At 33.5% G+C, this 24,946-nt stretch overlaps 1 protein-coding gene across 24 annotated transcripts in view; it reads left to right on the top strand.

Annotated features, from left to right (window-relative positions):
• The window catches only part of PICALM (phosphatidylinositol binding clathrin assembly protein), a 101,135-nt gene that overhangs the window by 60,339 nt on the left and 15,850 nt on the right, over positions 1-24,946 (top strand). For 3 of the 24 annotated variants that reach the window (XM_061406038.1, XM_061406041.1, XM_061406062.1), the window contains 12 exons: positions 1,264-1,349; positions 3,058-3,181; positions 3,454-3,590; positions 6,027-6,130; positions 11,134-11,283; positions 14,038-14,118; positions 16,783-16,890; positions 18,519-18,650; positions 18,746-18,776; positions 18,956-19,055; positions 22,222-22,245; positions 23,597-23,656. In XM_061406038.1, the coding sequence (XP_061262022.1) occupies positions 1,264-1,349; positions 3,058-3,181; positions 3,454-3,590; positions 6,027-6,130; positions 11,134-11,283; positions 14,038-14,118; positions 16,783-16,890; positions 18,519-18,650; positions 18,746-18,776; positions 18,956-19,055; positions 22,222-22,245; positions 23,597-23,656 (1,137 nt within the window). The remainder of the gene's footprint in view (positions 1-1,263; positions 1,350-3,057; positions 3,182-3,453; positions 3,591-6,026; positions 6,131-11,133; positions 11,284-14,037; positions 14,119-16,782; positions 16,891-18,518; positions 18,651-18,745; positions 18,777-18,955; positions 19,056-22,221; positions 22,246-23,596; positions 23,657-24,946) is intronic. The other 21 variants (XM_061406039.1, XM_061406044.1, XM_061406052.1 and 18 more) reach the window with 12 other exon arrangements.

Here is a 24,946-nt window from a genome sequence, read left to right on the forward strand (position 1 = left end):
TATCTGTTTGAATGAGGATTGATAACCGTAAGCACTCGTATAATCAACACACCACTTAAGATGTAAATTGTTTCCATCAGCCTCTGTCCCCCTCTAGTCACCCCTAATCCGCTCCACACAAATCACTATTTTGAATTCTAATAGAGTAATTTTTATCAGTTTTTGAATTTAACATAAATGGAATCATGTGACTATTTTTATGTGTGGCTTCTTTTGCTCATCATGTTTTGAGAGCTGTCTATATGTTAGATATACCATTAATTAATTCTTTTTAATTGCTGAATAGTATTCCATCATGTGAATTTACCACAGTTTTGTCTCTTTTCTAAATTGGAAAATTTGGAAATTTTTGGATTATTTACAGTTTTTTAACTGTTGTAAATAAAGCTGGAGCTTCCCTGGTGTCTCAGCAGTAAAGAATCCACCTGCAGTGCAGGAGATACAAGAGACTTGGGTTTGTTTCCTGGATTGGGAAGATCCCCTGGAGAAGGAAAATGGCAACCCACTCCAGTATTCTTGCCTGGGAAATCCCATGGACAGAGGAGCCTGGCAGGATATAGTCCATTGGGTCGCAAAAGTCAAACACATCTTAGCTACTAAACCATCAAATAAAGCTGCTTACAAGTCTTTTCTTGTGGAGATATGCTTATCTCTTAAATAGTTAGAAATGGAATTGGGTAATTAAGGTAGGTGTATATTTAGCTTTCTTTAAAAAAAAAAATCCATGTCTTTTTTCAAGGTAGACATATTCCCACTAGCATTGTATGACAGTTATATTTGCTCTGTATCCTCAACATTTGATGTTGTTAGTCTGTGTAACCATCTAGTGAGTAAGAAGTTGTATCTCACTATGATTTTTTGTTTCCTTGATGTTAATTTTCACTTTCATTTGTCAGTTTCAAAACAGTGTTTGGACACTTTGAGTTACTCAGTATTTATTGGAGCTCACTCAATGATATGTCCAGCTTTTAGGATTGTTTTTATTTAAAATTTAAATAAGTTAAATATTAAAATATTGCGGGATTTTCTTAATGTCTTATGTTCACATAGACTTAGTTTTTATAGCTTTGATTGTTTGTTAATACTCTTACCAGATGATGCTTATGTAATAAAAAAATAGTGTCATTCTTAGATAGCTAAAATGCCGCTGTTAATTCATTCATGGGGAATATACCTATTTTTCTTTCTTGTATTAGATGATTCTTGATTTACTTTGAGTAACTGTGTGATTATCATGAAAGTCTTAATATTTGTACAATTTAGGCCCCCAGTAGTCTTCTTGATGCTTTGGAACAACATTTAGCTTCCTTGGAAGGAAAGAAAATCAAAGATTCTACAGCTGCAAGCAGGTACATTATTATTCTTTGTGGGGCAAAGAGAGGTAGTGCTGTTTCTGAGAAAGTAGTAGATGAGTCTAGCTGAAGTTACAAGTTATTTAATTTTTCTTTATCTTGATTTCACCATTTATAAGTCAAGTTTATTAATAGTATCAACCTCAGAGAGTTGCTCTTAAAGATTAATACATGTAAATTTTTGTGGCAGTTTCTATTTTCAGTAAATGTCAGCATTTGTTAAGATGATGACAGTAACTGTGGTTTAGAATGATGTTCATAATGTTAGTATTTCTCTTAAAGATGAAATGCATGGGTTCATAATGGTATATTATAAGCCTCTTTTTACAAATTTGATTGACCCTCACAAATAACCCTGTGAAGTATGCAGTAGTAATTCAGGGACTCAGAACTAGGATGTCCAACATAAGATTTCACCATCTTTCTCTAATGCCAGTTCTTGGGGGTGATTGGTGACATATTTTCATCATTCTTTTAAACTTTTAGCTGATTTCCAAGGCTAAGACCAATGAACCTGGCAAATCATAACTAATATAGATCATCTCATTGACCTTGTAATGTTGTTATTGTATTGGTTAGTAGAAGAAAAACTTTTGTATAATAGATTTTTAGAAATATAAGGCCCAATTATTTGAGAAAGTAATGACAAAACATAGCCAAGTAGCTTCAGGTATACCGATTTACCTTGTGTGTTTTTTTAGTCTCTTAATATTTTCAAATCTCTTTAGAACAGTATTATTCTTCCTTTGTCTTCAGAGTTTTATCTTTATATTGGCTTATTTATAAAATTGATTTTTATATAAAACTTAAGTAGTTTTTCTACTTGTTTACTTAGAGTAGAAATTAATGGTGTTTGGTGTGTGATAAAAAGAAAATTAATAGCAGTCACTGAGGAGTAGTTTCAGGTTAGAATTCTTTACCACACATGTTTATTTTGCCTAGAATTAACATATGGAAATTAAATGTTGGGGTTTATGATCTTGGTAAGTTTTTGATCTAAGGGAAAGGAGATGGCTTGCTGTGAATCCGCTAGTGAGGAATGAGGAATTACATATGCATGTGCAAATATAGTATGTTTGAAAAGAAAATTCCAGCTTGGCAAAAGGGTAGCAGATAGAAAGGAGGTGCCAAATGGACTGGTGACTGGGATGACATTAGTCTTCCTTTGGGAGAAAATGTGGGTCCTCTGGGAATGACATCTTTGGGGGATGTTATAAGGGAAGCATATCTACATATGCATTATTTACTGCCGGTTCTAGTATTTTCATGTTCTGTAGTAGTACTGCCAAAACCCAGGTTGTAAATTAGTGGAAGGTCACTTCTTAATGAGAAATTCACTATGTTTTACTTGTCAGGGTTTTCCCTGAAGTATGTGAACTCTTTTCCAGTGCATTGGATCCCTCCCTCGGGCTTGAAAGAGGCACTGTCCTTCACCTTTATTGTGAATCCTTTCCAAATCCTTTCCAAAGTCTACCATTTAGTTAAAAATATTAATAAATGAATGTATGTGTTAATCAGCTAATTTCTTAATAATCCTCTAGATGAGTGGGTAGAATATTTCTTCTGAAGTACTGATGTTGACTCCATAGGTTTAGTTCATAATTACAGTATCTACCCATGGCTAGCCTGCTAAACCATTTTGTAACCAGGATGTAATGTGAAATGTTTGGCCAAAAACTGAATTACTTTTGTCTGATTATCCTAGGGCAACAACACTTTCCAACGCAGTCTCTTCCCTGGCAAGCACTGGCCTGTCTCTTACCAAAGTGGATGAAAGGGAAAAGCAGGCAGCATTAGAGGAAGAACAGGCTCGTTTAAAAGCTTTAAAGGTAGGTGTATGCATTCTCTTAAATTATTTGGAAAAGCAAGTATAAATGCTCATAAAGTAATTGGGACTTACATACAGACTAACAGTATTTAATAAATATTTGTACAAACGAGATGAAATTTAGTAGTCTTAATTTTTCATCCTGACATTGAACAATTGACAATACAGAGAATACCTTTCTGCTATCAGAACAAAATTAGAACACTTTCTTTCAAAGGCCTTACAGATCAGTCTGGTTTCTAGGTTCCTTATGGTAGTGCCCTTTCTCAACAGGAGCAGCGCCTAAAAGAACTTGCAAAGAAACCTCATACCTCTTTAACAACTGCAGCCTCTCCTGTGTCCACCTCAGCAGGGAGTGTAATGACTGCACCAGCCATTGACATATTTTCTACCCCTAGTTCTTCTAACAGGTAGGTGGAGTAGTTAACGCTTACCTTTGAATGCCTAGGTTTAAAGATTTATATCAATTGTGCAGAGCTTTTCAGGTTTAATTTGATACCAGATTTTCATAATCATGAATTCACACAAAGAAGGTAGTAGTAAACGGTGGTAGTGAATAATAGCTAAATACAAAGTGATGAGAGTTTATATTTTGAATATTTAAAAAATGGAAGATGGCTAAATGATAAATTTATACCAGTTAGAGAGTGGAGGTTTTTCTCTTGGCAAATGTTTCATTGTAAAAAAATGAAAATTAACTATTATACACATTTGTGAAGCTTCTAATGGTTCAAGACCTTGTGTATAACTCTTGGATATGTATGTATGATATGTAATTTCAGAATATCCTTTCATTAGATACTTATAAAGTTTTTCACTTCTAGTCCCTTAGGTAACGTGAAACACAGTAAGAGTTAGTTGCCAGATTTCTGTGGTATTGAACCCTATCAACCCAACTTCAGTAATCCTGTTGCCTAGTTTAAGCTACTTAACAATAGAAATATTTTAATTCCAGGCAAATTAAAATAATTGGCTTTTTAAAAATCCCTCCTGTGTTTTACCTTAAAGTGATTTAGAGTATAAGAATCCTGGTTTGTTTATTTCTTATATCTCTCTTTTTTTAAAATCTCAGTTTCCAGACAAGATAATGTACAGATCATGGTTCTCAGTCTTAGACAACATCAGAATCACAGATTTATGAGCCCCACCTCTAGAGTTTCTGGTTCAGTAGCTGTAGGGTAAAGACCAAGAATTTTCATCTCTGTCAGGGTCATAGTATCACTAATATAGGGTTTAACATGGTGCTTGTTGTTCATTTGCTGTCATATCCGACTCTTTGCAGCCACATGAACTATAGTATCCCAGGCTTCCCTTTGTTTGCTATCACCTGAAATTTGTTCAGACTCATGTCCATTGAGTCAGCGATGCCATCCAACCATCTCATTCTCTGTTGTCCTCTTCCTGCCCTCGGTCTTTCCCAACATCAGGGTCTTTTCCAGTGATCAGGCTCTTCGCATCAGATGGACTAAGTATTGGGAGTTTCAGCATCAGTCCTTTCAATGAATATTACGGGTTGATTTTCTTTAGTTAGGATTGACTGGTTTAATCCCATGGACACAGTGCTTATTGCATGGTAAATGCCACATGGAGAGTGATGCTTGCTTGTTTTTCTTTGATTTTGTTGTTGCTGTTTTAACTTATTAACTTATCCTTAAACGATCTTCCCTTCAACTTAGCTACTCCTGTCACAGTTCATTGTAACTTAACTCAACTGCTGCCTGCTCCCAAAAGTCTTAGTAGATGTTGTATTTCATTAGGTGTTTTTCTTTCTTTCAGTTTTGTCTTTTTGTTTGTTTTGATTTTTGTATAATACTCTCCTTAATCCCCAATAACATCAAACCCATTAAGTGTTAAGTTTTTGTCTTAGGGATCTTAGAAGCCTGTCTAAGCAGGGTAAGAGGATGCTGGTAAATAGAAAAGAATGTTAAATATTTGAGGATAAAAATCATTTGATAAAGATCTAATATTTTTATTTCACTTAATACATTCAACATTTTCACCTTTTTAGTAGTAATTAAGGGCAAATCTTACAGCCTATTACGTAACACTTACTGCATAGTCTGTATTTTTCTCCAAAGCACTAAATACATTTGTATTTTTATCTACTTATAACACTATGTTTTACATCTAAAAGATACATCTTCAAAACTTTTTATTTTTGAATAAGTGTAAGTAAAAAATAAACTATGCTGAAGTACAAATAATGCCTCAGTTCTTAGAAATTGGAATCTTATTTGAGCTGTTTCTTAATCATGTAAAAGTCTCATGGTAAGATATATATAAGTTGTATTGTGTAATGGAGTGGCTCTGTTACAAGTTTATATCGTATATGCATGTTTAATTTTTTTCCCTGTATTACTGATATGCTTGATATTTGAAGCAATAGAGGTAATGTTAATAGGTATTTTATTTTGTGGGTGTTTTGGTATTGAAAATGTAATTGGAGTCCTTTAAATATTAAAAAACACATTTCTTTAGAAAAACTAATTTGTCATGTATTTCATAATTTAGAATTATGTTGTTTAGGTTCTAGGTTCTTTTCAATAAAGAGACTAGTTTTTTCCTGGGCAAGACCTTGATTCTTTCCAAAATGGCTATTATTACTTGAATCCTCTCTAAACTTGATACGGTACTTGAATCATTTTCTAGGTCTCCTTTGAAATATGCTGTTATATGAGGGATGTGCAACTCTTATCTTGCTGAAACTCTTCTCCCTTTTGAGATTTATATTATTGGGACTTTTTTCTCACTTTAAAAAAATGTTTTTATTTACTGGAATGGGTGAGAGGAGTGACTAATACAGCAAAGTCTAATAAATAAATCATATTTTCAAAATATCTTTCTAGCACATCAAAGCTACCAAATGATCTGCTTGATTTGCAGCAGCCAACTTTTCACCCACCTGTACTTTCAATGTCAACTGCTTCTCAGGTAGCAAGTACATGGGGAGGTAAGCATGAATGAATCTACTTTGTATATTGTATAGGCATCTCCCTTCCCCATTTTGTGGGATTTACTTGCTTTCACTTGACACATGAGAACTTGAAAAATATTAATATGACACTGAAGTTGTTTTGCCCCTTGAAGACATTTTCATTTATTAATAAATACAATTTTGGAATATATGTTCAGTTAAATTACGAAATGAGATTTAATGCAGATGAAGAAGGACCAAATATGTTTAAGTGTGAAATAATTGTTTCCATGTTGAATTTCTGTTCTGTTACCAAGAAATACATAATGGGTATTTTACTTTTGGTATAGAAAAAAAATTTACTTGCAGAGGGGAAAACTCATCTAATGAAGTTCTAATTAAGTTCAGGTAGTATTATGAGGCAGTGTACTATCTTCTGTAGAGGAATGTCATGACAAACTTTTGCTAATTATATTTAAAATGTTCATTTAATTCAGATTTTGGTATTCAAAGAATTTTCCCCTAGTACCAACAGGAAAGTTTGCTGCCCTTGAGTAGTTCTTCGACCTTAAGGTGAACATACTATGTTCATGACCTGGCATTTTTGAAGAGTGAGCCACGTTAGTTTTTAAGTTAGACATTTAGTATGTTTTCAAATCATTTCCTTTGTTTGGTTTTGGTACTTCTGTTTGTATTTATATAAATAGTATTTTACAAACACTCAAAAAATTTTATGAGAGGGGAAGATAATTCTGAGAAAGGACATTGTCTAGAAAACTGTTAGAGAATGGCAGACTACCTTAAACTTTGTGCTGGCTCACATGTAAAGTCTAACTTGAGTGGCTTACCTCTCAGAGCAGGGATTCATTGTTCTAGTGGGGTTTTATGATATATTAGACTTTTTTCCTTTATTTTAATAATTTGAGTTAATAACTTTTTTGGGTTTTTTAATAGTTATTTCTTAAGACCCAATTTTATATAATGGAACATAAACTATGTGAAGGGAGGAGCTCTAAAATACTATGTTGAGTGATATGTCCCCAATGGATTGAACATTTCTTGGTATAAAGCAGGTACTTTGTAAATGTTTTTTGAGTCAGTAGATGTTTTCCTTTTAGGAGGCAGATTATTTCTGGTTCAGGACAGGACAGGGAAAAGGAATAGTAAAACACTAAAATACTAAGGTTTTAGATGAATTTTGTGAGCTATCACTTTATTTTAAAAACTAATTGAGCTAAATCTTAAGATCTGGGAGTAATTTCTAAAAGGAGTAAGCTAGTTCAAAGTCAGTGAATTTTTTAGAATTATTTAAATGATCTGTAGATAGCATATTAGGGTTAAGAGAAAGGAATTTCTTAATAGCCTAATGATAATTCCAATTTTAGGATTTTTAATCTGGCAAAATTTGCATGCTTATTTCCTGCTTATTGTGAAGTGCTTATTAATAGGATTAACATGACCATTCAAGCAGTTTTAGTTTGCTTACCTTTAAAAAAAACAAACTATAGGTTTTCTAAAATTAAGGCTGAAAAGTTGTATTACTGGAGAGATGAAAAATTTTACAGAAGACTTAGTGAGAACTAATATAATATTTTAGTGAAACTGAACTGGGTGTTAGTTTTATCTGGATACCATATACAGTTGTAGCGTTTGGAATCATTGAGCTCACATATGAAAGCAGATAGACTGTTAGTGTGGGAGAATAATTTTAAGTAATTTCAGTATGTAAAAATTGTTTTATAATCTGTTAGAAGAATTATCTGATAGCAGTTTGTGAATAGAATGTTGGAGTACATTTAATTATGTTTTACTTTTCTGTTTTAGGTTATTTTGGTTTATGTACCATTTTTGTCAAAATTTCCCCCATATTTTAACATTAGGCTTGCTATCTAAATGTGGCACTGTAAAAATTGTTTTGAAAAAAAAAAAAAAGTATTATCAGGTATAAGGTATAGTTGGGAGCAGAGGCAGTAGCAATTGACTACAGTTTTTCCAAAAGCTTACAGTTATATATGAGGAAAGCATGGTGATCTTACTATAAGCCCTTCAATTTAAGAAAAATGAAACTTTGTCTTGTATTTGGCTTCTGAGTTGGTAATAACTTCAAAGTTTTGACTTATACATAGATAGCCAAAGAGTATTTTAAGCCAAGAACTCTTAATACTTACTCATTGTATTGTCATATCCATGACATTCAGATTAAGATATTTTCCTTTGTTTTTAAAATTAAAGTTACTAAGATAATAAGTCCTTTATATAAAGCTTTGATCATAACAGTAAATTCCAGAAGGTACTTTTTGAAGTTAACCATTTACCTGAACATTTGAAATATGTGGCATTTTGTATCATGCTTTTATAGTATGTGACAAAACAAAGATTAGATTTTTTTTATAATTCTAAAATATTATTTAATGCTTTTATTGCTCTCATTTGCTGAAAATGAATGTCAGCAACAGATTTGTTATTTAATTTAGTTCTTATCATAAGCACCACAGAAATGATGTGTATTTCCAATCACAGCTAGGTTAGTGATAAACAGAGTTAAGAGGAAGTAAGATTTGCCTGTTTATATGAGAGGTATGTAAGTAAGATTGTACCTAAAAATGAACATTGAAGAGAACACAAGCTCGCTTGTTTCTTTCATTCCATTATTAATGAGCTTTTGATTTTTCAAGAAATGGTCTGGAGTTGAACACGCAATTGCTATTGAATACTAATAGCTGAGATTTCAATTTTTACCACCTTAAAAACTGAGTTGCAGCAAATCTAGAGATACACATTATTTTCAGCTTAGTACACTGTTGTATATTTTAAGCAAGATTTCAAAATTTATTTCAGGCAAAAAAGAATGACCCATTCTTAAGTTTAATTTATTTCTTTCTCAGCTGGCATAAAACACACATTATGAAAACACTCATTAAAAATACATTATGAAAACACTCAATTTTCTGTGTGCAAATGTAGATATCAGATATTTATCTCAAGACTAAAAAAATGACTGGTACTATTTTAATGTTTATTTTAACTTTTTGGATTATTTTTCTACATAAAATTAAACATTCAAGTGAATAATGATAAAAAATAATAGAAAAAAGTATTTAATTAAAACATACAGAATTTTAGAGTTGCCAGGCTGATAAAGTTTAAGTTGGAATAACTGGAATATTATTACTATTTTTTTATCTTTAATGAATTTGAATTAATTTTTGTGGTATAATTAAATCTAAATGATGTTAATCTACTATACCATAGTAGAAGTGTTTTGTCAAGGTAGATTAAAAGCTGGTTTTTCTTATTGTGTGATTGATCTAAATATACAGATGCATTTACATTTTTCTGCATACTCTTTAGGATGTTTCATGTAATAGAAAATGATTGATATTAAGTGCTTAGGTAAAAAGTATCAGTCAACAGAGTAGCAGATAACTAGTAACTTTTTCCAAACATGTCTTTTCTCAAAAACCTAATGAATCTGTTGTAGAAATGTGCATACTCTTTTTGAATGACTTCTCTCATGGTTGCTTCTGCAGGGATAACTAGAGAGAGTTTTTGTGTTACTTGTCCAACAAAGTATAATGTACTTTTAAAGCGCCATGCCACTATCAGATATTTCAGAGTAGTATTAATACTTTGAACCGAACTGATCAACTCTAAACTTAATGCAGCTCCTTTCTTATACAAGAAGGAGTTAGAGTGGTCATCATCGCATTTGTATTTTAGTACAAAAAGTGAATCTTATTTCTGACTCTTTTCTACTTTTGTTTCTGAATTATTTTTTCTGATTCTTTCCCCCATTTTTCCATTTATTGAGGATTTGGAGAGATGGGAAAGATGTTTATGATCATTTGAGTTAGAATAGTGTATCAGTGAGTTTTGGTATGTTTGTAAGATTCAGTACAGTGACCTCAATTTTATTTTGATGTTTTTCTTTTTGAAGTTACAATTGGAGGATTTGCAGTACACTAGCTTTCAGTTTATTGACTTTAAGGATAAAGTGTGCCTGTATTGTACTGCAGAAGCTGTTTCTTTGGCCATTGCCTCCTTATTGTTCTGCCTTAGAGCCTTAGAGTAGATTAATAGTGAATACTGTATTCTTAAATTAGGACCACAAACCAAAATACACAAAAATGGGCTACTGGTTAGAGTACAGGAGTACCTTTCATTTTTAGTTGTGCTAGATAAAATTATGAGAGTTTATTTTTGCTGCTCTTTATTTTTGCTTCTCCCCATACTTAAGGAATGATGAATGACTTTCAGTCATTACAATGTTGGCTATCTTGAATGAGGAATAGATACAGTAAATATGTGGTTCTAAAATAACTTCAATTGTAGGACTTGATGATAGTATGTATTTGATACATTCTAGTAGGGAATAGTACATTTGTTATTCCTGCCAAATCGTTTAGGCTTTAAAACTTACAGCCAGGCCTTCAAAGCTAATCCCAGTCTACTACACGGCCAGTCTTGTGTCTTTGTTCTTAATTTTTCCAAAATTTCTTTTTCCATCATTAGACATTTGCTTCATCTTTATTATTTTGTTTCCTACATCTGAAGCTGTACAACAGTTATATGGACATGTTAGAAACTCCTAATCCCTTTTGGCTTTTTGAAATAACTACTTATTCCATATTCATATCAATTATTTATATCAATTATTTAAGTATGCATAGCTATGCCCCAGTGCCAATACACTCCCATCTTGGGTGGGGAACACGGTTCAGGTTAGGTGGCTCATTTATAGAAACATTTTGTTGTTATTCTCTTTTTAAACTACCTGACTTGTCTTTCTGATGTTGTAGAGCAGATCCATCCTTAGTATGCTGCTGTTGTTATGGACACAAAAGTATTTTTTTTCTGAGGGTTCATTTTAAAATATGTTAAATGCATTTCTTCCATCTTGGTGATTAGATTTGATCATTTGCATTTGGATTAATAATGATAATAGCTACTACTTTTCACTTTGCCTCTTTTGACTAATTACAATACTAATTAATTTACTTCCTTTCTCCATTTTGCTGTAATGCACTTGGACTGCACAGATCCTTTCTCTGCTACTGTAGATGCTGTTGATGATGCCATTCCAAGCTTAAATCCTTTCCTCACAAAAAGTAGTGGTGATGTTCACCTTCCTATTTCTTCAGATGTATCCACTTTTACTACTAGGACACCTACTCATGAAATGTTTGTTGGTAAAGTACCATTTAACCTTTCTTTCCAATTAATGTTTATACTGCCTAAGTATTTTTTAACGTATCCATTATTTTTAAAGCACTGCAATAATTACTTTGGATTTTAATAACAAACTTTAAAATAAACTAGCAGTAGTGTAGTGAGGTTTTTTTTACACCAGTATCCCTGATTTTATTTGATGCAAGTTTTTAGGACAGAAAATTTCCTTTGAAATTGAATTTTGTTTTGTTCTCTGTCATATTGTAGCATCACATGCTACATCCTGTTTATAGTTCAGAGAGTTGGTTATTAGAGTTGGATGAAGAGTGACATCTCCTGAACTTACTTGTTTATGTGTGCTTACATTTTTCTCTTTCTGTTTGAGAGAGAGGGTGGTTATCACCCTTAGTAGCTTTCTTAATCTTTTTCCCCCTTTTTAATTTCAAATAATGGTATAATTTTATATTGTCTAAAACCTGTACATACCCTCTGTCTAATCTTAAGGGTCTTCATTGTTAGCCTGGAGGTAAATGAAAAATAGGAAATGAAAAGCAACTTGACTGAATAGCTTTAATTGTGATATAAAAATCTATTAAAAAAGGCAAAATTTCATACCAAAGTTATACTAGGAAGAGTAAGTTTTTAAATATATACTAAACTGAAATAAATGTTTTTGAATCCTGCTAAAATGATGCTAAACCCCCTTAAAAGATGATGAAAGTGCTTTTATTCAATTCATAGATACAGCGTAAGGTGACACAAATTTAAATCTTTGATTGAAGCAGCATGCATAAAGTCATCTGTGTACTCTAGATAGAGCAGGTGGCCACATTCTGAATACTTAGCTATATCTGAGAGAGAAGAAGGGAAAGTGACTGGAAAGCAGTAGTTGGAGATTTGAGAAAGTTTCAAGGCAGGTGCTCTAATTACATAATTAGTCTAATAGTTCTAAAGGGTTATATTTGGTGGCTGTAATTCCTTTATTGTAATACATTTAAAATTAGATTAAAAGCAGTTGAAACTAAATTATACATTTTGTTACTCTTAGAAATATGTCAGATGGTGTACCTTTTTGCTTGGTAATAAGGGGTAACAAGAGTTATCTTTGGAGTGTTCTGTCAATAGTCTTTTACAGGTTGTATCTTTTCTTCATATTTACTGAATATCCATGGTATGTATTTAGTAAATATAACTATCTTTTTAAGTCTGTTCCCTTAGTTTGAGAATATGAAGCAGATATGACTTTGATTTGGGCTGTATATTTCTATCTTTTAAGTCAGAGCAGTGCATGGGCTTCAAGATGTCACATCTGTGTCCCCTGAAGACACAGGGGACTTAACTTCCTGTTAAATACTTTTTCTTTGTATTGTTACGGAGTATTGTTAAATACTCTTTCTTTCTAAAACTTATTGTTACGTACTTTTATGAAAATACAGAAGGGGAAATTAAAAACCACTGCTATCAACCAATTAGGCATCTAGAGTAGGGGTCAGCAAACTTTCTCTTAAAAGGTTGTTAGATTGTAAATGTTTTTGGCTTGTGAGCCACACAGTCTTTTTCACAGCTACTGAACCTTGACATAGCATGAAAACAGCCATAGGCAAGACACAAACACATGAGCTTGGCTGTGTTGCAATAAAACTTTATTTACAAAGACAAGGAGCTATAGTTGATTCCTGTCATAGAAGAGGCCTTTTAGTAAGTCTTTCAGTGCAAGTTGAAAGTTCCTAAGAAGTACAGTTGTGTAATAAAAATTCCATTAGTTTCTTACTCAGTAGTAAGAGCATGAAAGGACCACCCAAGGTGTGTCATTGCTTACACTGCATCATCTAACTAGCCACATGTCATCCTTTAAGGCTTGATTTATTAAAATTAAGTGTTAAATACAATTAAAATTTTTCTTTCTCACTTGTACTAGCCACAGTTCCACTCCTCAGTGGCACAGTGGCTACCATAATGTACCGTATTCACATATCTGCATAGTGTGCAGATTTATAAAGCACTTCTGTTGCTAGAAAGCTCTTTTGGATCATGCTGCTCTAGAATAGTGATCAGGAAACTTACTGTAAAGAGCCAGGTAATAAATACCGTAGGCTTTTATATGATGCATAAAATCTGTGAGTCATCATCTTTTCTCTCTTTTTTTAAACCCTTTCAACATGTAAAAACCATTTTTAGCTCTCATGCCATATAAATAGGCCATAGGCTGTAGTTTGCCAGCTCCTGCTCTGTAGAGTTAAGCATGACCAGGAAAAATCAGAGAGTTAGATATGTAGATACCTTCCAGATCTTTCAGAGCAGGACCTTGATTTGATATAGTTCTCAGTGTAGTTTGTAGCTTGCCCTCATTAAAGCCCTAGGGATACTGGGATGTGTAAGTCAGGTGAGTGGGTCGTGGTCCCAGCCATGCCTCCTTCCTCATCTGCAGAAGACGACATTAGAAGAGATGTTAGTATTGGCTAACGAGCCAGCTGGTTCATGTTTTTTCATCTGAGGATATGCAGTGTTGGTTGTTTTTTAAAATTTGTTGTGAGTATTATTTATATATGTGTTTTAAATATAGTACTCATAATGGAGCCTTAAGTTAAGTGCTTATTTTTAGTAAGTTGTAAATTAAAGAACACCAAGGGCTTGTACTCCTCTGTTTTCTCTTTTGTTTTTGTTCCTGTTTTTGCTTTTAATTACTTCATTCCACTCTTAGCTGTTCCTCCTCACTTTCTCACTTTTCTCTCTTTTTCCTATCCTTTCTTTTCCTCCCTTATATGCCTTGTCAGATACTTTTTGTGGCACTCAAGCTTATCGTAATACTACCTTTATGTGCCATGAGCCTTCTACTGTAGCTGGTTTATTTGGAGGTAGGTAACAATAATCTCTAAAATTTATTAGTTTGTTTATGCAAGAGGTATTTCTTTTTGTTGTTTTCCTTAAAATGAGTTGGTAAGAAAATAAAAACTTGGTTTAATAAATAGTAGAGTTATTTTCTCAAAAAAGTATGAGGCCTATTTGTTACCGAACTACCACCAAAATCTACTAACAATCTAATTTTTCTCAGAGGTGTTTGGAATACCTCTCTGTCCCCAACACTTGTTCATCTTGTACCTTTCAGTCAGCTTATTATTTTCCTCTTGAGATTGTTCCTACAGTGCAGTATTAATAAGTGTTAATCTGTGAAGTGGCCAGTGACAGACTTTACACTGGGTTTTGTGAAATGAAAGTTAGGCAATTCAGTTTTCATCAAGGTAACCTTAACTTGGTGAGCCTATTTATCTTTTGCAGGGAATCCCTAAATCTTCTCTTTTGAAATGGTGATATTTTATAACTTTGCTTTAAGTCACTTTTAAAAATTAAAGGTTGACAGTCTAATCAGCTATTATAATTTATTAAGAATTTCCCTTTTACTTTTTTCCTCTGCTAGTCGAAGCTGTTGAAATTTGAGGTACTAGCTGCTCTGGATTACTTCGTATCTTTTCAATTCTTTTATACTTTTAGGCAGTAACATCATAATTTCACAGATTGGTGCCCCTAGGGACCTCAGGAGATGGCTCCTCTCTTTACAGAAAGTTATGAAGTTGTTTTTGTATTATTATGAAGGATAGGCTTATCTCGGATACGAGCAAAACTCTAGAAAGAATTTGGGACAGGATATCAGAGGAAAATAGAAATTTGATATACTGTCCTAGTTACAAATTATTGTTCCCTTTGTTTTCTTATTAAATGATACCATAGCTCAGACATTGTTTCCAGGATTTAAAGAACACTGTAAGCTTCTTACACTGTAATGGTGTAGCATGGGGATGTAATTATAAAGCATGATAGATTTTTGTCTTTCTTGAGTAGATACATCTGTTCCTTTTGTAAGGAGCTTTGAGAAGAACTGGCAAGCCTGTGGTGTATTTCTTAAACAGTTTGTATACTTCAGAGAACTGTTAAATCAGTATATGTAATTATATTTTGATAATGTTGTATTCTCATTGTATGGTCAGTGTCTTTGAGTTAAGAGTATTTTACAGGCTAAATGACTATGGCATAAGATCAAACTTGTACATTTAAAAATCTTTGCCTCTGCAGAATATTGATACTCTGATGTAAAATGCTACTTTTACAGTAGTATCATTGATGTATACCAGCTTGTGTGAGTCACTGTTAATAAAAAGTCCTTTCTGGCTTCTCTGACTTTGAGGACCTTCTTGAACTTCTCAACAAATCTTGTCCTAGTTTTTCTTTAAGATCAGTCTTTTTAGTACAGTGTTGTTATACTTCCTTATATCCTGGTCATGTGCATTAAGAGTTCAATGTGAGATTCTTATAGACTGAAATTGCCTTTAGCAGAAAGATGGGACAGGAAGAAAGGGTCTATGTTTACGGCTCAAAAGTTTAATTTCTCTCTAATATAGTTATTAATCTTCTAATACCAGATATTTAAAACTTTTTAACATTATGAGTTTATAAAATTTAGAGATGGAAGAGAATTCCTTCCACAAGGAAAGAATTTATTATTGCCATTTATTCCAGCCTTCCACAAGTGAAAGAATCCCTTCTTTGTGATCCTTGCTAGGCTGTTCTCTACTTGAATATATACTCAGTGATTGAAAGCTCCTCAAGTCACGTGACAGCCATAATAGGTCTAGATGATTTTAGTTCTTCTAGTTATCCTGTAGAAATTCAGAACCTCACTTCACAAAAATAAAACTTTACACAATTGAAAATCTTATATTTACCTCAGCATTACCTGGTTTCTCTATAAACTGGATGTCTTGGCTGAATGCCACTAGCATCAGTGTAACATTGACAGAAGAGAAAAAATTTTCCCTTTCTGTTCTTGTGTTTCAGCGTAGTTAAATCAGTATATTTGATGACATATGTGGCGACCCCCTATGGAAGTAGTTAAGTTGAACTTAGAAGATGGTTGAAAATAGTCCTTTTTTTTTTTTAATATTCAAAAAACACCTGGACACAAGGGGTTCATAAGGATTAGTGGGTTATAACTTTTAAGAATCCTGTTACTTTGCAAATGAACTTAAACCGTATAGCTTTTGATTAACCATCGAAGGAAGGGAGGCGAGAAATATGGAAGGTGAGTAGGTAGAGGGAGAAAGACTTTTTGGGATACTAAGTTATTTTTTTTTTAAACACCACAGAATTCTTATTTTATTCCCAGATGATCCTTTTAAATTTTGGTTTCGTACAAGATCCTAGAATTTTAGATGTGTTTGGTTTTTTAAAGATCATTAGCATAAAAATTTAAGGTAAAAAATAAGCAAAAATGTTATTTTGTAATGAAACAAACTAGTAATTCAACTTTACTTACTTTTTTATTTTCTTAGTGGGGTGATTTTGTTTTGGAAAATGTAATCACTACAAGGAGATGTGGTAGTCTAGGAAACATTTTGCTGGAAGGGTTGGCTTTGTTTTTTGTTGTGGGAATTTAGGGCTTTTTCCATTCTATTTTCTTCATTATTAGATATTTATAAATGTAGAGTTACTAAAGACTGAGCTTCTTCCATTTTGGTTTCTCTTAGGGTTCACTCCTTCTCCAGTTGCACAGCCACATCCTTCAGCTGGCCTTAATGTTGACTTTGAATCTGTGTTTGGAAATAAATCTACCAACATTACTGTAGATTCTGGGGGTAAGAAAAAATTACTTTATTACCTTTACTCTAGTGTTCTAGTTTAGAATCTGTGTAAGGACAGATAATGGTACTTTTACCATGTGTAAATAGATGGAGTTAGGATAGCCAAAGAAGTGGGTCCTCTCCCCTCAACGACTGGAAGAAAATTTCAAGCGACTATTAGCCTTTATTCTTTTCTTAGTGGCAGTTTTGATTCTGGGAAGATCTGTTTCTCCCAGAGCTGTTAAGAGAGAGAAAAAAGAGATTTTCCTTAGATTAGAGTTCTCAATTACTAGTGACTATGTGTAGAATGCTCTGTTTTTTACTCACTATAATTTTTACTTTTACTGAAATAAAATTGGCTTTTTTGAAAACTAGGAAAGTATTACCTGTGGTACCTTGACGTATTGAAATAGTCTGTGTAGTGAACAGCTGGAATAATTAAATATCAGAGCTATGGGTGCAGGGGCTTTTTTTTTTTTTTAATCATTTTGTAGTATGCTTGTTCATTTGTCTTAAGACAGCTTTATAGACCTATAGAGCTAGGTTTCCATTTGGTATCTTGTTAATTTGAAGTTTGTAAAAATTGAATTCCTATAAAGTTGACACTAAATTATGTTCTTAATCGTAGAGTGGTAAGTGTAGTAATTAAATTCAGACCATTTAAACATTGAGATAACTCTTAATTTCATAATATACAGTTATTAATAGTTATCATAAGTGTTATACAAAAGTAAGAAGCAAGCTTATAAAGAGTATGTATGGACTAGAAATTCATTTTTTTCTGTGCACTGGTAGGTTTACAATGATTTTTGATGTATTTTGACTTTTTCCTCTTGAGTTTGTCTTACTGGGAGGAAGGATAAAGGATATAGAAACCAGTTCATAATTTCTAAGCCCCCATTTTTGGTGACTTTCTTTTTCAAATTCTCTAGTATTCCTAGGTTATGCTATTGAGTCGTTTGGTGGCTTGGTTGATTGGATTTGTTTTACCTTTTACCCTTCAGGAGAGAACCTTAAGGGATTTTATTTTTAAGCAATGTCCTAATTCACTACATGATTCTGTACAATTAGAGTGTAGTTTAGCTACTTCTTAGGTATAATTTAGGCTGTTTTTAGACAGAAAAAAAGAAATAAGCTAGTGGTTCATTTTCACTTGATTCTAATATACTGTTTTACATATACCTTACATTCTTTAAAGAGTATAAAAAGGTCTATAAAATACAGTTCTTAAAAGAAACGTTTTTCCAGAGATGTATTTTTTACTTGTATTTCTTCAAGTGTGAGTGAGTCTTCAGAAGACTTTGTTGGCTGAGGGGGGAGGATTAATTCCATCCTTCTCATCCCAGTTTTGGAATACGAGTAGTTTACTTGAATGCTTCTTTCTTCATTCCCTTTAACTTTAATGTAATTTTGTTATGACGTAAGACAAATGAATTCTGCCAAAGTACATGCAGCCTCCTCAGTCGATTTACTTTGAAATGGTGGATTTCTCCTTTTTCACTTAAGGGCATTTATTAGTGCCCATTTTCTTAAAGGATTTTCCCATTAAACAAACAAGGAGAAAACGCAGAGACCTCCTTTAGAAAGCTGTAGCTCTATAAAGTTCCTTACAAAATCCTATTTCATCTGTTTGTAACTTTAAGGCTTTGATGAACTAGGTGGACTTCTCAAACCAACAGTGGCCTCTCAGAACCAGAGTCTTCCCGTTGCCAAACTCCCACCTAACAAGTTAGTATCTGATGACTTGGATTCATCCTTAGCCAACCTTGTGGGCAGTAAGTATTTTTTGAATTCTTGAATCTTCTTTACAATAAGTTGTTTTATAAAAGTGAGTCTAGTTTTTAAATGCTTTCTTTTTCTCGTGTCTTAGATCTTGGCATTGGAAATGGAACCACTAAGAAGTGAGTGTTAAATTTGCTTTTTTTTTCCCATGTGCCATCTAGAGGTTGGTTTGGCTTTTATCTCAAGAAAGTATGTGTATAAATGTCATCTGCATCTTAAATGCTCTGTTCAATCTAAATTTATAGTAAAGAAACTTCATAATTACAGACATTTATATCTCACTTGTGTTTATTTAAAGTGATGTAAATTGGAGTCAGCCAGGTGAAAAGAAGCTCACTGGAGGATCTAACTGGCAACCAAAGGTTGCACCAACAACTGCGTGGAATGCTGCAACAATGGTGAGTTGTAAAATCTCATGATATACTAATATGAATAATTTAGGTGAATATGTACTGTGAAAGTGTGTTTAAAGCAGTGATAAAGCGTAAGTGCAAAGGTCGTTACGAAATTTAAGAAATAAAAGTAATTTTTATTCCTTTCATTCAGCTTCTAAAGGAAGCTGGGTTGACACTATTTGCCAGGTACATTTTTGTAGCTAACATTTACTTAAGGGTTATTTTGTGCCAGGCATCATTCTAACATAATACGTGGTTTTGTTTTATATAATCCTCAAATTAACCTTATATGGTAGTAACTATTATTATCCCATTTTACAGATAAGGAAATGGAAACATAGGATTATTAAGTAATGAGCCCAAATAAAAGAGATGGGGTGGGTTTTTAGAACTCAGGCAGTGTTACCTCAGAGGCTGTGTTCTTAACCATTATTCTCTATTGCTGGTTTCAAATCTGTTATTTATTTGTCTGACACTGAATCGGTTGCTGATTTCACACATACAGTGTTTCCCCTAAAAATGGCTCAGTGTTCACTAATTCAGTGTTCTGGTGACTTTAAGAACCTTCAGTTCAGTTCAGTCACTCAGTCATGTCCAACTCTTTGCGACCCCACAGACTGCAGTACGCCAGGCCTCCCTGTCCATTGCCAACTCCTGGAGTTTACTCAAACTCATGTCCGTTGAGTCGGTGATGCCATCCAACCATCTCATCCTCTGTCGTCCCCTTCTCCTCCCTTCAGTCTTTCCCAGCATCGGGGTCTTTTGAACCTTAAGTGCAGCAAATAAGGAGAATCAGCTATAAAAATTAGATGACAGTATTAACAAAAACCAAGCAGGTATAGTTTCAGCTGTGTATGTATACACACACACACATCTCACATAGATTATAATCTTAAATCCTAAATAAATTTATTCTAGTAGATGATATATTCTTTTATTTTACAAAAGAGAAAAGGAGATTCAGAGGTGTTAAGTTGACCACCCTGCTAATTGGTACCTAAGTTGAAACTCCAGACCTGCCCACCTGGCCCCAGAGCCAGAGCGTCTTCAGGTATTCCGCATTGTTCCCTAGTTCTCCATCCTCTGGTTATTTCTTGTCAGAACTGGATGTATCCGGTGACAAATTCTTCACTGCTTTGCACATGTATATGAAAGACTTCAAAAGCTTCACAAGTATTGATTTGGGGATTACAAATAAATTTTAGTTTGTAACAAATTTGCAAATATAGAATCTATGAATAATGAAAATTAATTGTACGATAATTAATGTCCATGAGATTCTCCAGGCAAGAATCCTAGAGAGGGTTGCCATTTCCTTCTCCAGGGGATCTTCCCAACCCAAAGATCAAACCTGGGTCTCTCCTGCATTGCAGGCAGATTCTTCACTGTCTGAGCCTCCAGGGAGGACCAATGAGTTAGAATCTAATACTAAAGAAGTTCTAATGGTTTTAATTACCCTAAGGTATGGTTGTCCTTGAGTAGTTTGTGGCTGTACCACTACCCTTGGTCAGCTACTGTTTTACCAATCCAATATGTCTTCCTGGGTCAGAGAAAACCAGTTTCTTTTTTGTAGAAAAATTTGAAACATGCTTTCTTGCAAACTTGGGCTAACAAGCAGCATTTTGATTATGCAAGCTGCACAGTGTGTCCTTCCTGTTGTTAGAGACCCTCACACCCTTATTATAGCCACTTTTGTTACTAAAGCTCTTCCAGAGCATCCTGCTGTTTTGCTGTTTTCCTTGGGTTAATTGTAAAAATTAAATATAGGGCTGAGATAAAAATAGTGTGCAATTAAAGTTTTCCATGACATTATCTAGAGAGTTCTATTAATCTCAGTCTTCATTAGTGGAAATTAATACTAAAATTTAGCCACCTTTTAAAATCAGTACTTTTTCTCTGGGCTTCCCTGATGGCTCAGCAGTAAGAATCTACCTGCTAATGCAGGGGATAACGGGTTTGATCCCTGGGTCAGGAAGATTCTCCTGGAGAAGGAAATGGCAACCCACTTCTGCCTGGGAAATCCCATGGACAGAGAAACATGATGGGCTCTAAAGAGTTGGACATGACTTAGTGACTAAACAAGAACTTTTTTCCTGGTAGTGGTCACTACCATCACCAATAATAAAACCTTACATTTTAAATAGTTTACATTTTACACACACACACACACTGTCCTGACTCTATAATTAGTGCACTCTTGGGAGCAGCTGTTGTCCCAACTGTAGGGGTAAACTGATTTTTTTTTTCCCCTCAAGTGGAAAGCAGCTCAGAAGCAGATTTAAATTGAAATCCATCCCTTCTGACTCTGAATCCAGTGTTTTTCCCACTGTAACATACCTCTAGGTGTGAATCATACATTGATATAACATATGAACCATGATATAAATCCGCATGCTGATAGGAAAATACAATGACTCTTTTCTTATTTTGTATTAGTATTAATTTATATGAAATAGTAGAAATTTGCAAATAGCACTTGACCTTAGATTGACTGTTAGAATGTAATAGGCATCTAACCATCTAGAATGTTGATAAGAAACCATATCTATGGTGCTGTGTTGTATATGGTAAGGTGTGTCATCTCTTGAGGACTTGGTTAAAATATTTGTATGTATGTATTCCATAGAGGTTCTTTTTAATGACTAACATTTAGGGCTGGTGATGTGATTCACTACCTAGATAAAATGCTGCTTATGACATTACATTTCTAACCTTTTTATTAATCTTTAAACACTGTCAAGGTTTTTAAACTTTTAAAAATTTAAAACAAATTTATTGATATTTTATTAAAATATATAATGATGTTACACTATCAACTCTTTTAACTGCTTGCTTTTTTTTCTGTGATATTCATTGTACAGTGCATCCCGGTTTATGGTATGCACTGAACTTTACACAGTTCATACTACTGATAGGTTTTATATTTTAATGACACTTGTAATTCTTACGTAAGTAAGGTGATGATGCCAAAGACTAAATTTCCCTTGTCAACCTTGATAGTGTTTTGGTATAGATGTTCTTCCATTAGATACTGGAAATACAAGGAATTCTAGGTAGTTAATGAATGTACATGTGAACTAAAATGCTCTCTATGTATTTTCTGTTGTGTAAGTACTTGTTCTAATCCAGTGTTATTGCATTATGTAATTGTTCTCCCTGGGAAAAACAGAATGGCATGCATTTTCCACAATACGTAAGTGACCAAAAACTAGCCTTTTTTGCAATAAATTGGCATGCTATTAACCACTGCTGTAGCAGAATCTCATAACCTTCCAGCTATTACTTGTTTTCACATTCAAATTTTCACTGTGCCAAAAATTCTTCCTAGCATCTACTGATTTCATGGGTTTGTTGTAGAATTGATTCTGATGATGGTAGCATGGGAAATATAAATTTTTTTTCTTGCTTAATATTCTGCCATTTGCTGCCAGATGGCTGGGCGTCTGTGTTTGTATCTGTGCTTCCACTATGCACTTGATGACTTCTGAATGAAGGGAAATGGTGATTGTGGTAATGTTGAAAATAACAATTGCATGAAATCTTACAGGCTTCTGCTGTACTTGGCAGTTTGTCTACTGCTCTTGCAGCTCTTGGTTTTTAAGTAGGGAGAGACCAATAAGTTCTACATGCTCACACAAATACTAAACTTTTAACTATTCACTTTAGTTATGCTTTATTTAACTTCTCCATGTGTATGTTCAAATTGCCATATAATTTATGTTTTATGTTTTAGCAGTGTTATTGGTCTTTCACCTGTATTCATCTGAAGTTTTTATTAAAAGATAACACATAGGGGAATGTTGTTAAGACAGCAAATGTATCTAAAATGATTCTTGCTGAGGTCGTATATTTCAAAGCATGAATTGAAGTAGGAAGAGGAAGGACCTTAAACATCTTAGTGATAGATCATTCTTTTAGACATTTAAGCATAAACAGACTTGAAAATGTATTACTCCTCTGAATTGGTGCTTTGCAGAACATATTTTAAATAATTTACAGAATAAATTAGAATATTAATATATATATTCTACATACAAACTTGAGTCATACTCCATAGTGGTTTGAAATCTTTGGGCTTATTTGAAAGAAGTGAATGAGATCCTTAGAAACTAGTCTTTTGGAAGATCAGATTGTTCACTGATTTGAAATCTTTAAGTTTTGTCTTTGCTGCAGAAGTGAAGCACCTAGGAACATTCACTCTGCTGCTTTTTCTGGGCAGACATCTTTATGGGAGAGACAGACGCTACATTGCAGGATTTGAGTGTTTCTAAAAATCTGAATATTTTTAATGCTGTAAAAGCACATTGAAATCTTAGATCACTGTTGCATATAAGTTTAAATGGTATTTTTTCTTTCTAATAATTCTGCTTTTCTGCTAATTTCAAGACATCTTTTGTCATTGAGCTTGACACAGTTATTAATGAACACAAATATCACCTTTAATCACAGCTGTCTTAGCAATTCTTTTTAGCTATTAATTGCCTGGACTCCATTGACATATGTGGGTTACACTTGCTTGTTTGTTTTTTCTCTTACCATGTCAGGCCCCCCCTGTAATGGCCTATCCTGCTACTACACCAACAGGCATGATAGGATATGGAATCGTAAGTATTTTTCCCAACACAGCTTTTTGAAAATCGATTGACCTGCATTTAACATGTATTTATTTCCAAACTTAACTGAAAAAAGAGTTAGTGCCACATATACCCTTAGTAACTAGCACAGAACCTTGCACCACAGCGTAGGTTTCATAAGTATTTCTAAAACAGTTATTACACAACAAATATCATTTATTAATGTTAACTGTATTACTTGGCTTATTTTTCCTCTCATAAGTTTTGTTAGGCATCTATGCTTCATTGTGAACTCATTTAAACATTAATGTTAACTCCAAGTCTCTGTTGCTTTGACCTTATATTAATACCAGTGAGGTCTTAAAACCTTAATACTACTATAGTGGATGTGGGGAGTTGATATTTCTTGCATTGTGTAGGGGGTAAATTTAGTTTAGTAAAGGCCAGAGAAATTTTCCTATGACATGATTGGTATAGTACAGAAACAGTGTTTAAACTTTTAAGCTGCCCACAACCCACATTATAAACTGCTCTTACTCTCCCAGCTCTCTTAATATGCAGACTCAAATAAAAATGAAGGTGTAGTAGCTTCAGCCCACTACACATTCTGGGAAACTGTTGCTGGTGGGAGGCAGTGTTCATCCATTGGTATTGCTGTTGTGGCTACTTCTGCTACTTCTTTATTTATGTCTTAGTGAAAGTAGCTCTTTCCCTGCATATGAAAAAGTTTCATAAAAGCTTTTGGATTAAGTAGTCATTACATAAAAAGGGTATCTACACAGAAAACTCATAAAGTGAATCACTGAAAATAGGAGTCATCTTAAAAAGTTAAGTAGAACTTGCAGAAAGATAAGATTTTAGAATATTGCATTTTAACCAAAATAATGTAATGGTGTGTGTACTCTGTTCTGTCACTTATGTTAATTTTATATTGTGGAGTGGTAATTTCTAAAGAGATGGTTGTTTGAGATTTATTTTCAATTACTTAAGAATGAACTAACCTCTGTGTGTGAATTTAAGCCTCTTCTTGGTTTTCTTTAAAAATGTGTTAAGATAAAATGAAAGAACTGTTGAAGGTAAACTTCTTCAAAGAATCAACTATTTTCCCTTGTGCTTACTTGCATTATGGTATAAGAACTGGATTTGATGAACAAAGGCAATTTACTTTGAAATGTCTTAACCATTTTATAGTTTTAAGTTTCCCTATGTCTAAAGATGGCAAGTTTGGAAATTTTTTTTGGTCTAAATTATTTTGTATGTTTATTGTAGTTTGAATTTTGCAATTCATACAGAAAAAGTTGAGTTTTTTGGTAAACGTTA

The sequence above is a fragment of the Bos javanicus genome, chromosome 29 (genome assembly GCF_032452875.1).
Source record: "Bos javanicus breed banteng chromosome 29, ARS-OSU_banteng_1.0, whole genome shotgun sequence".
NCBI classification, from domain to species: domain Eukaryota; kingdom Metazoa; phylum Chordata; class Mammalia; order Artiodactyla; family Bovidae; genus Bos; species Bos javanicus.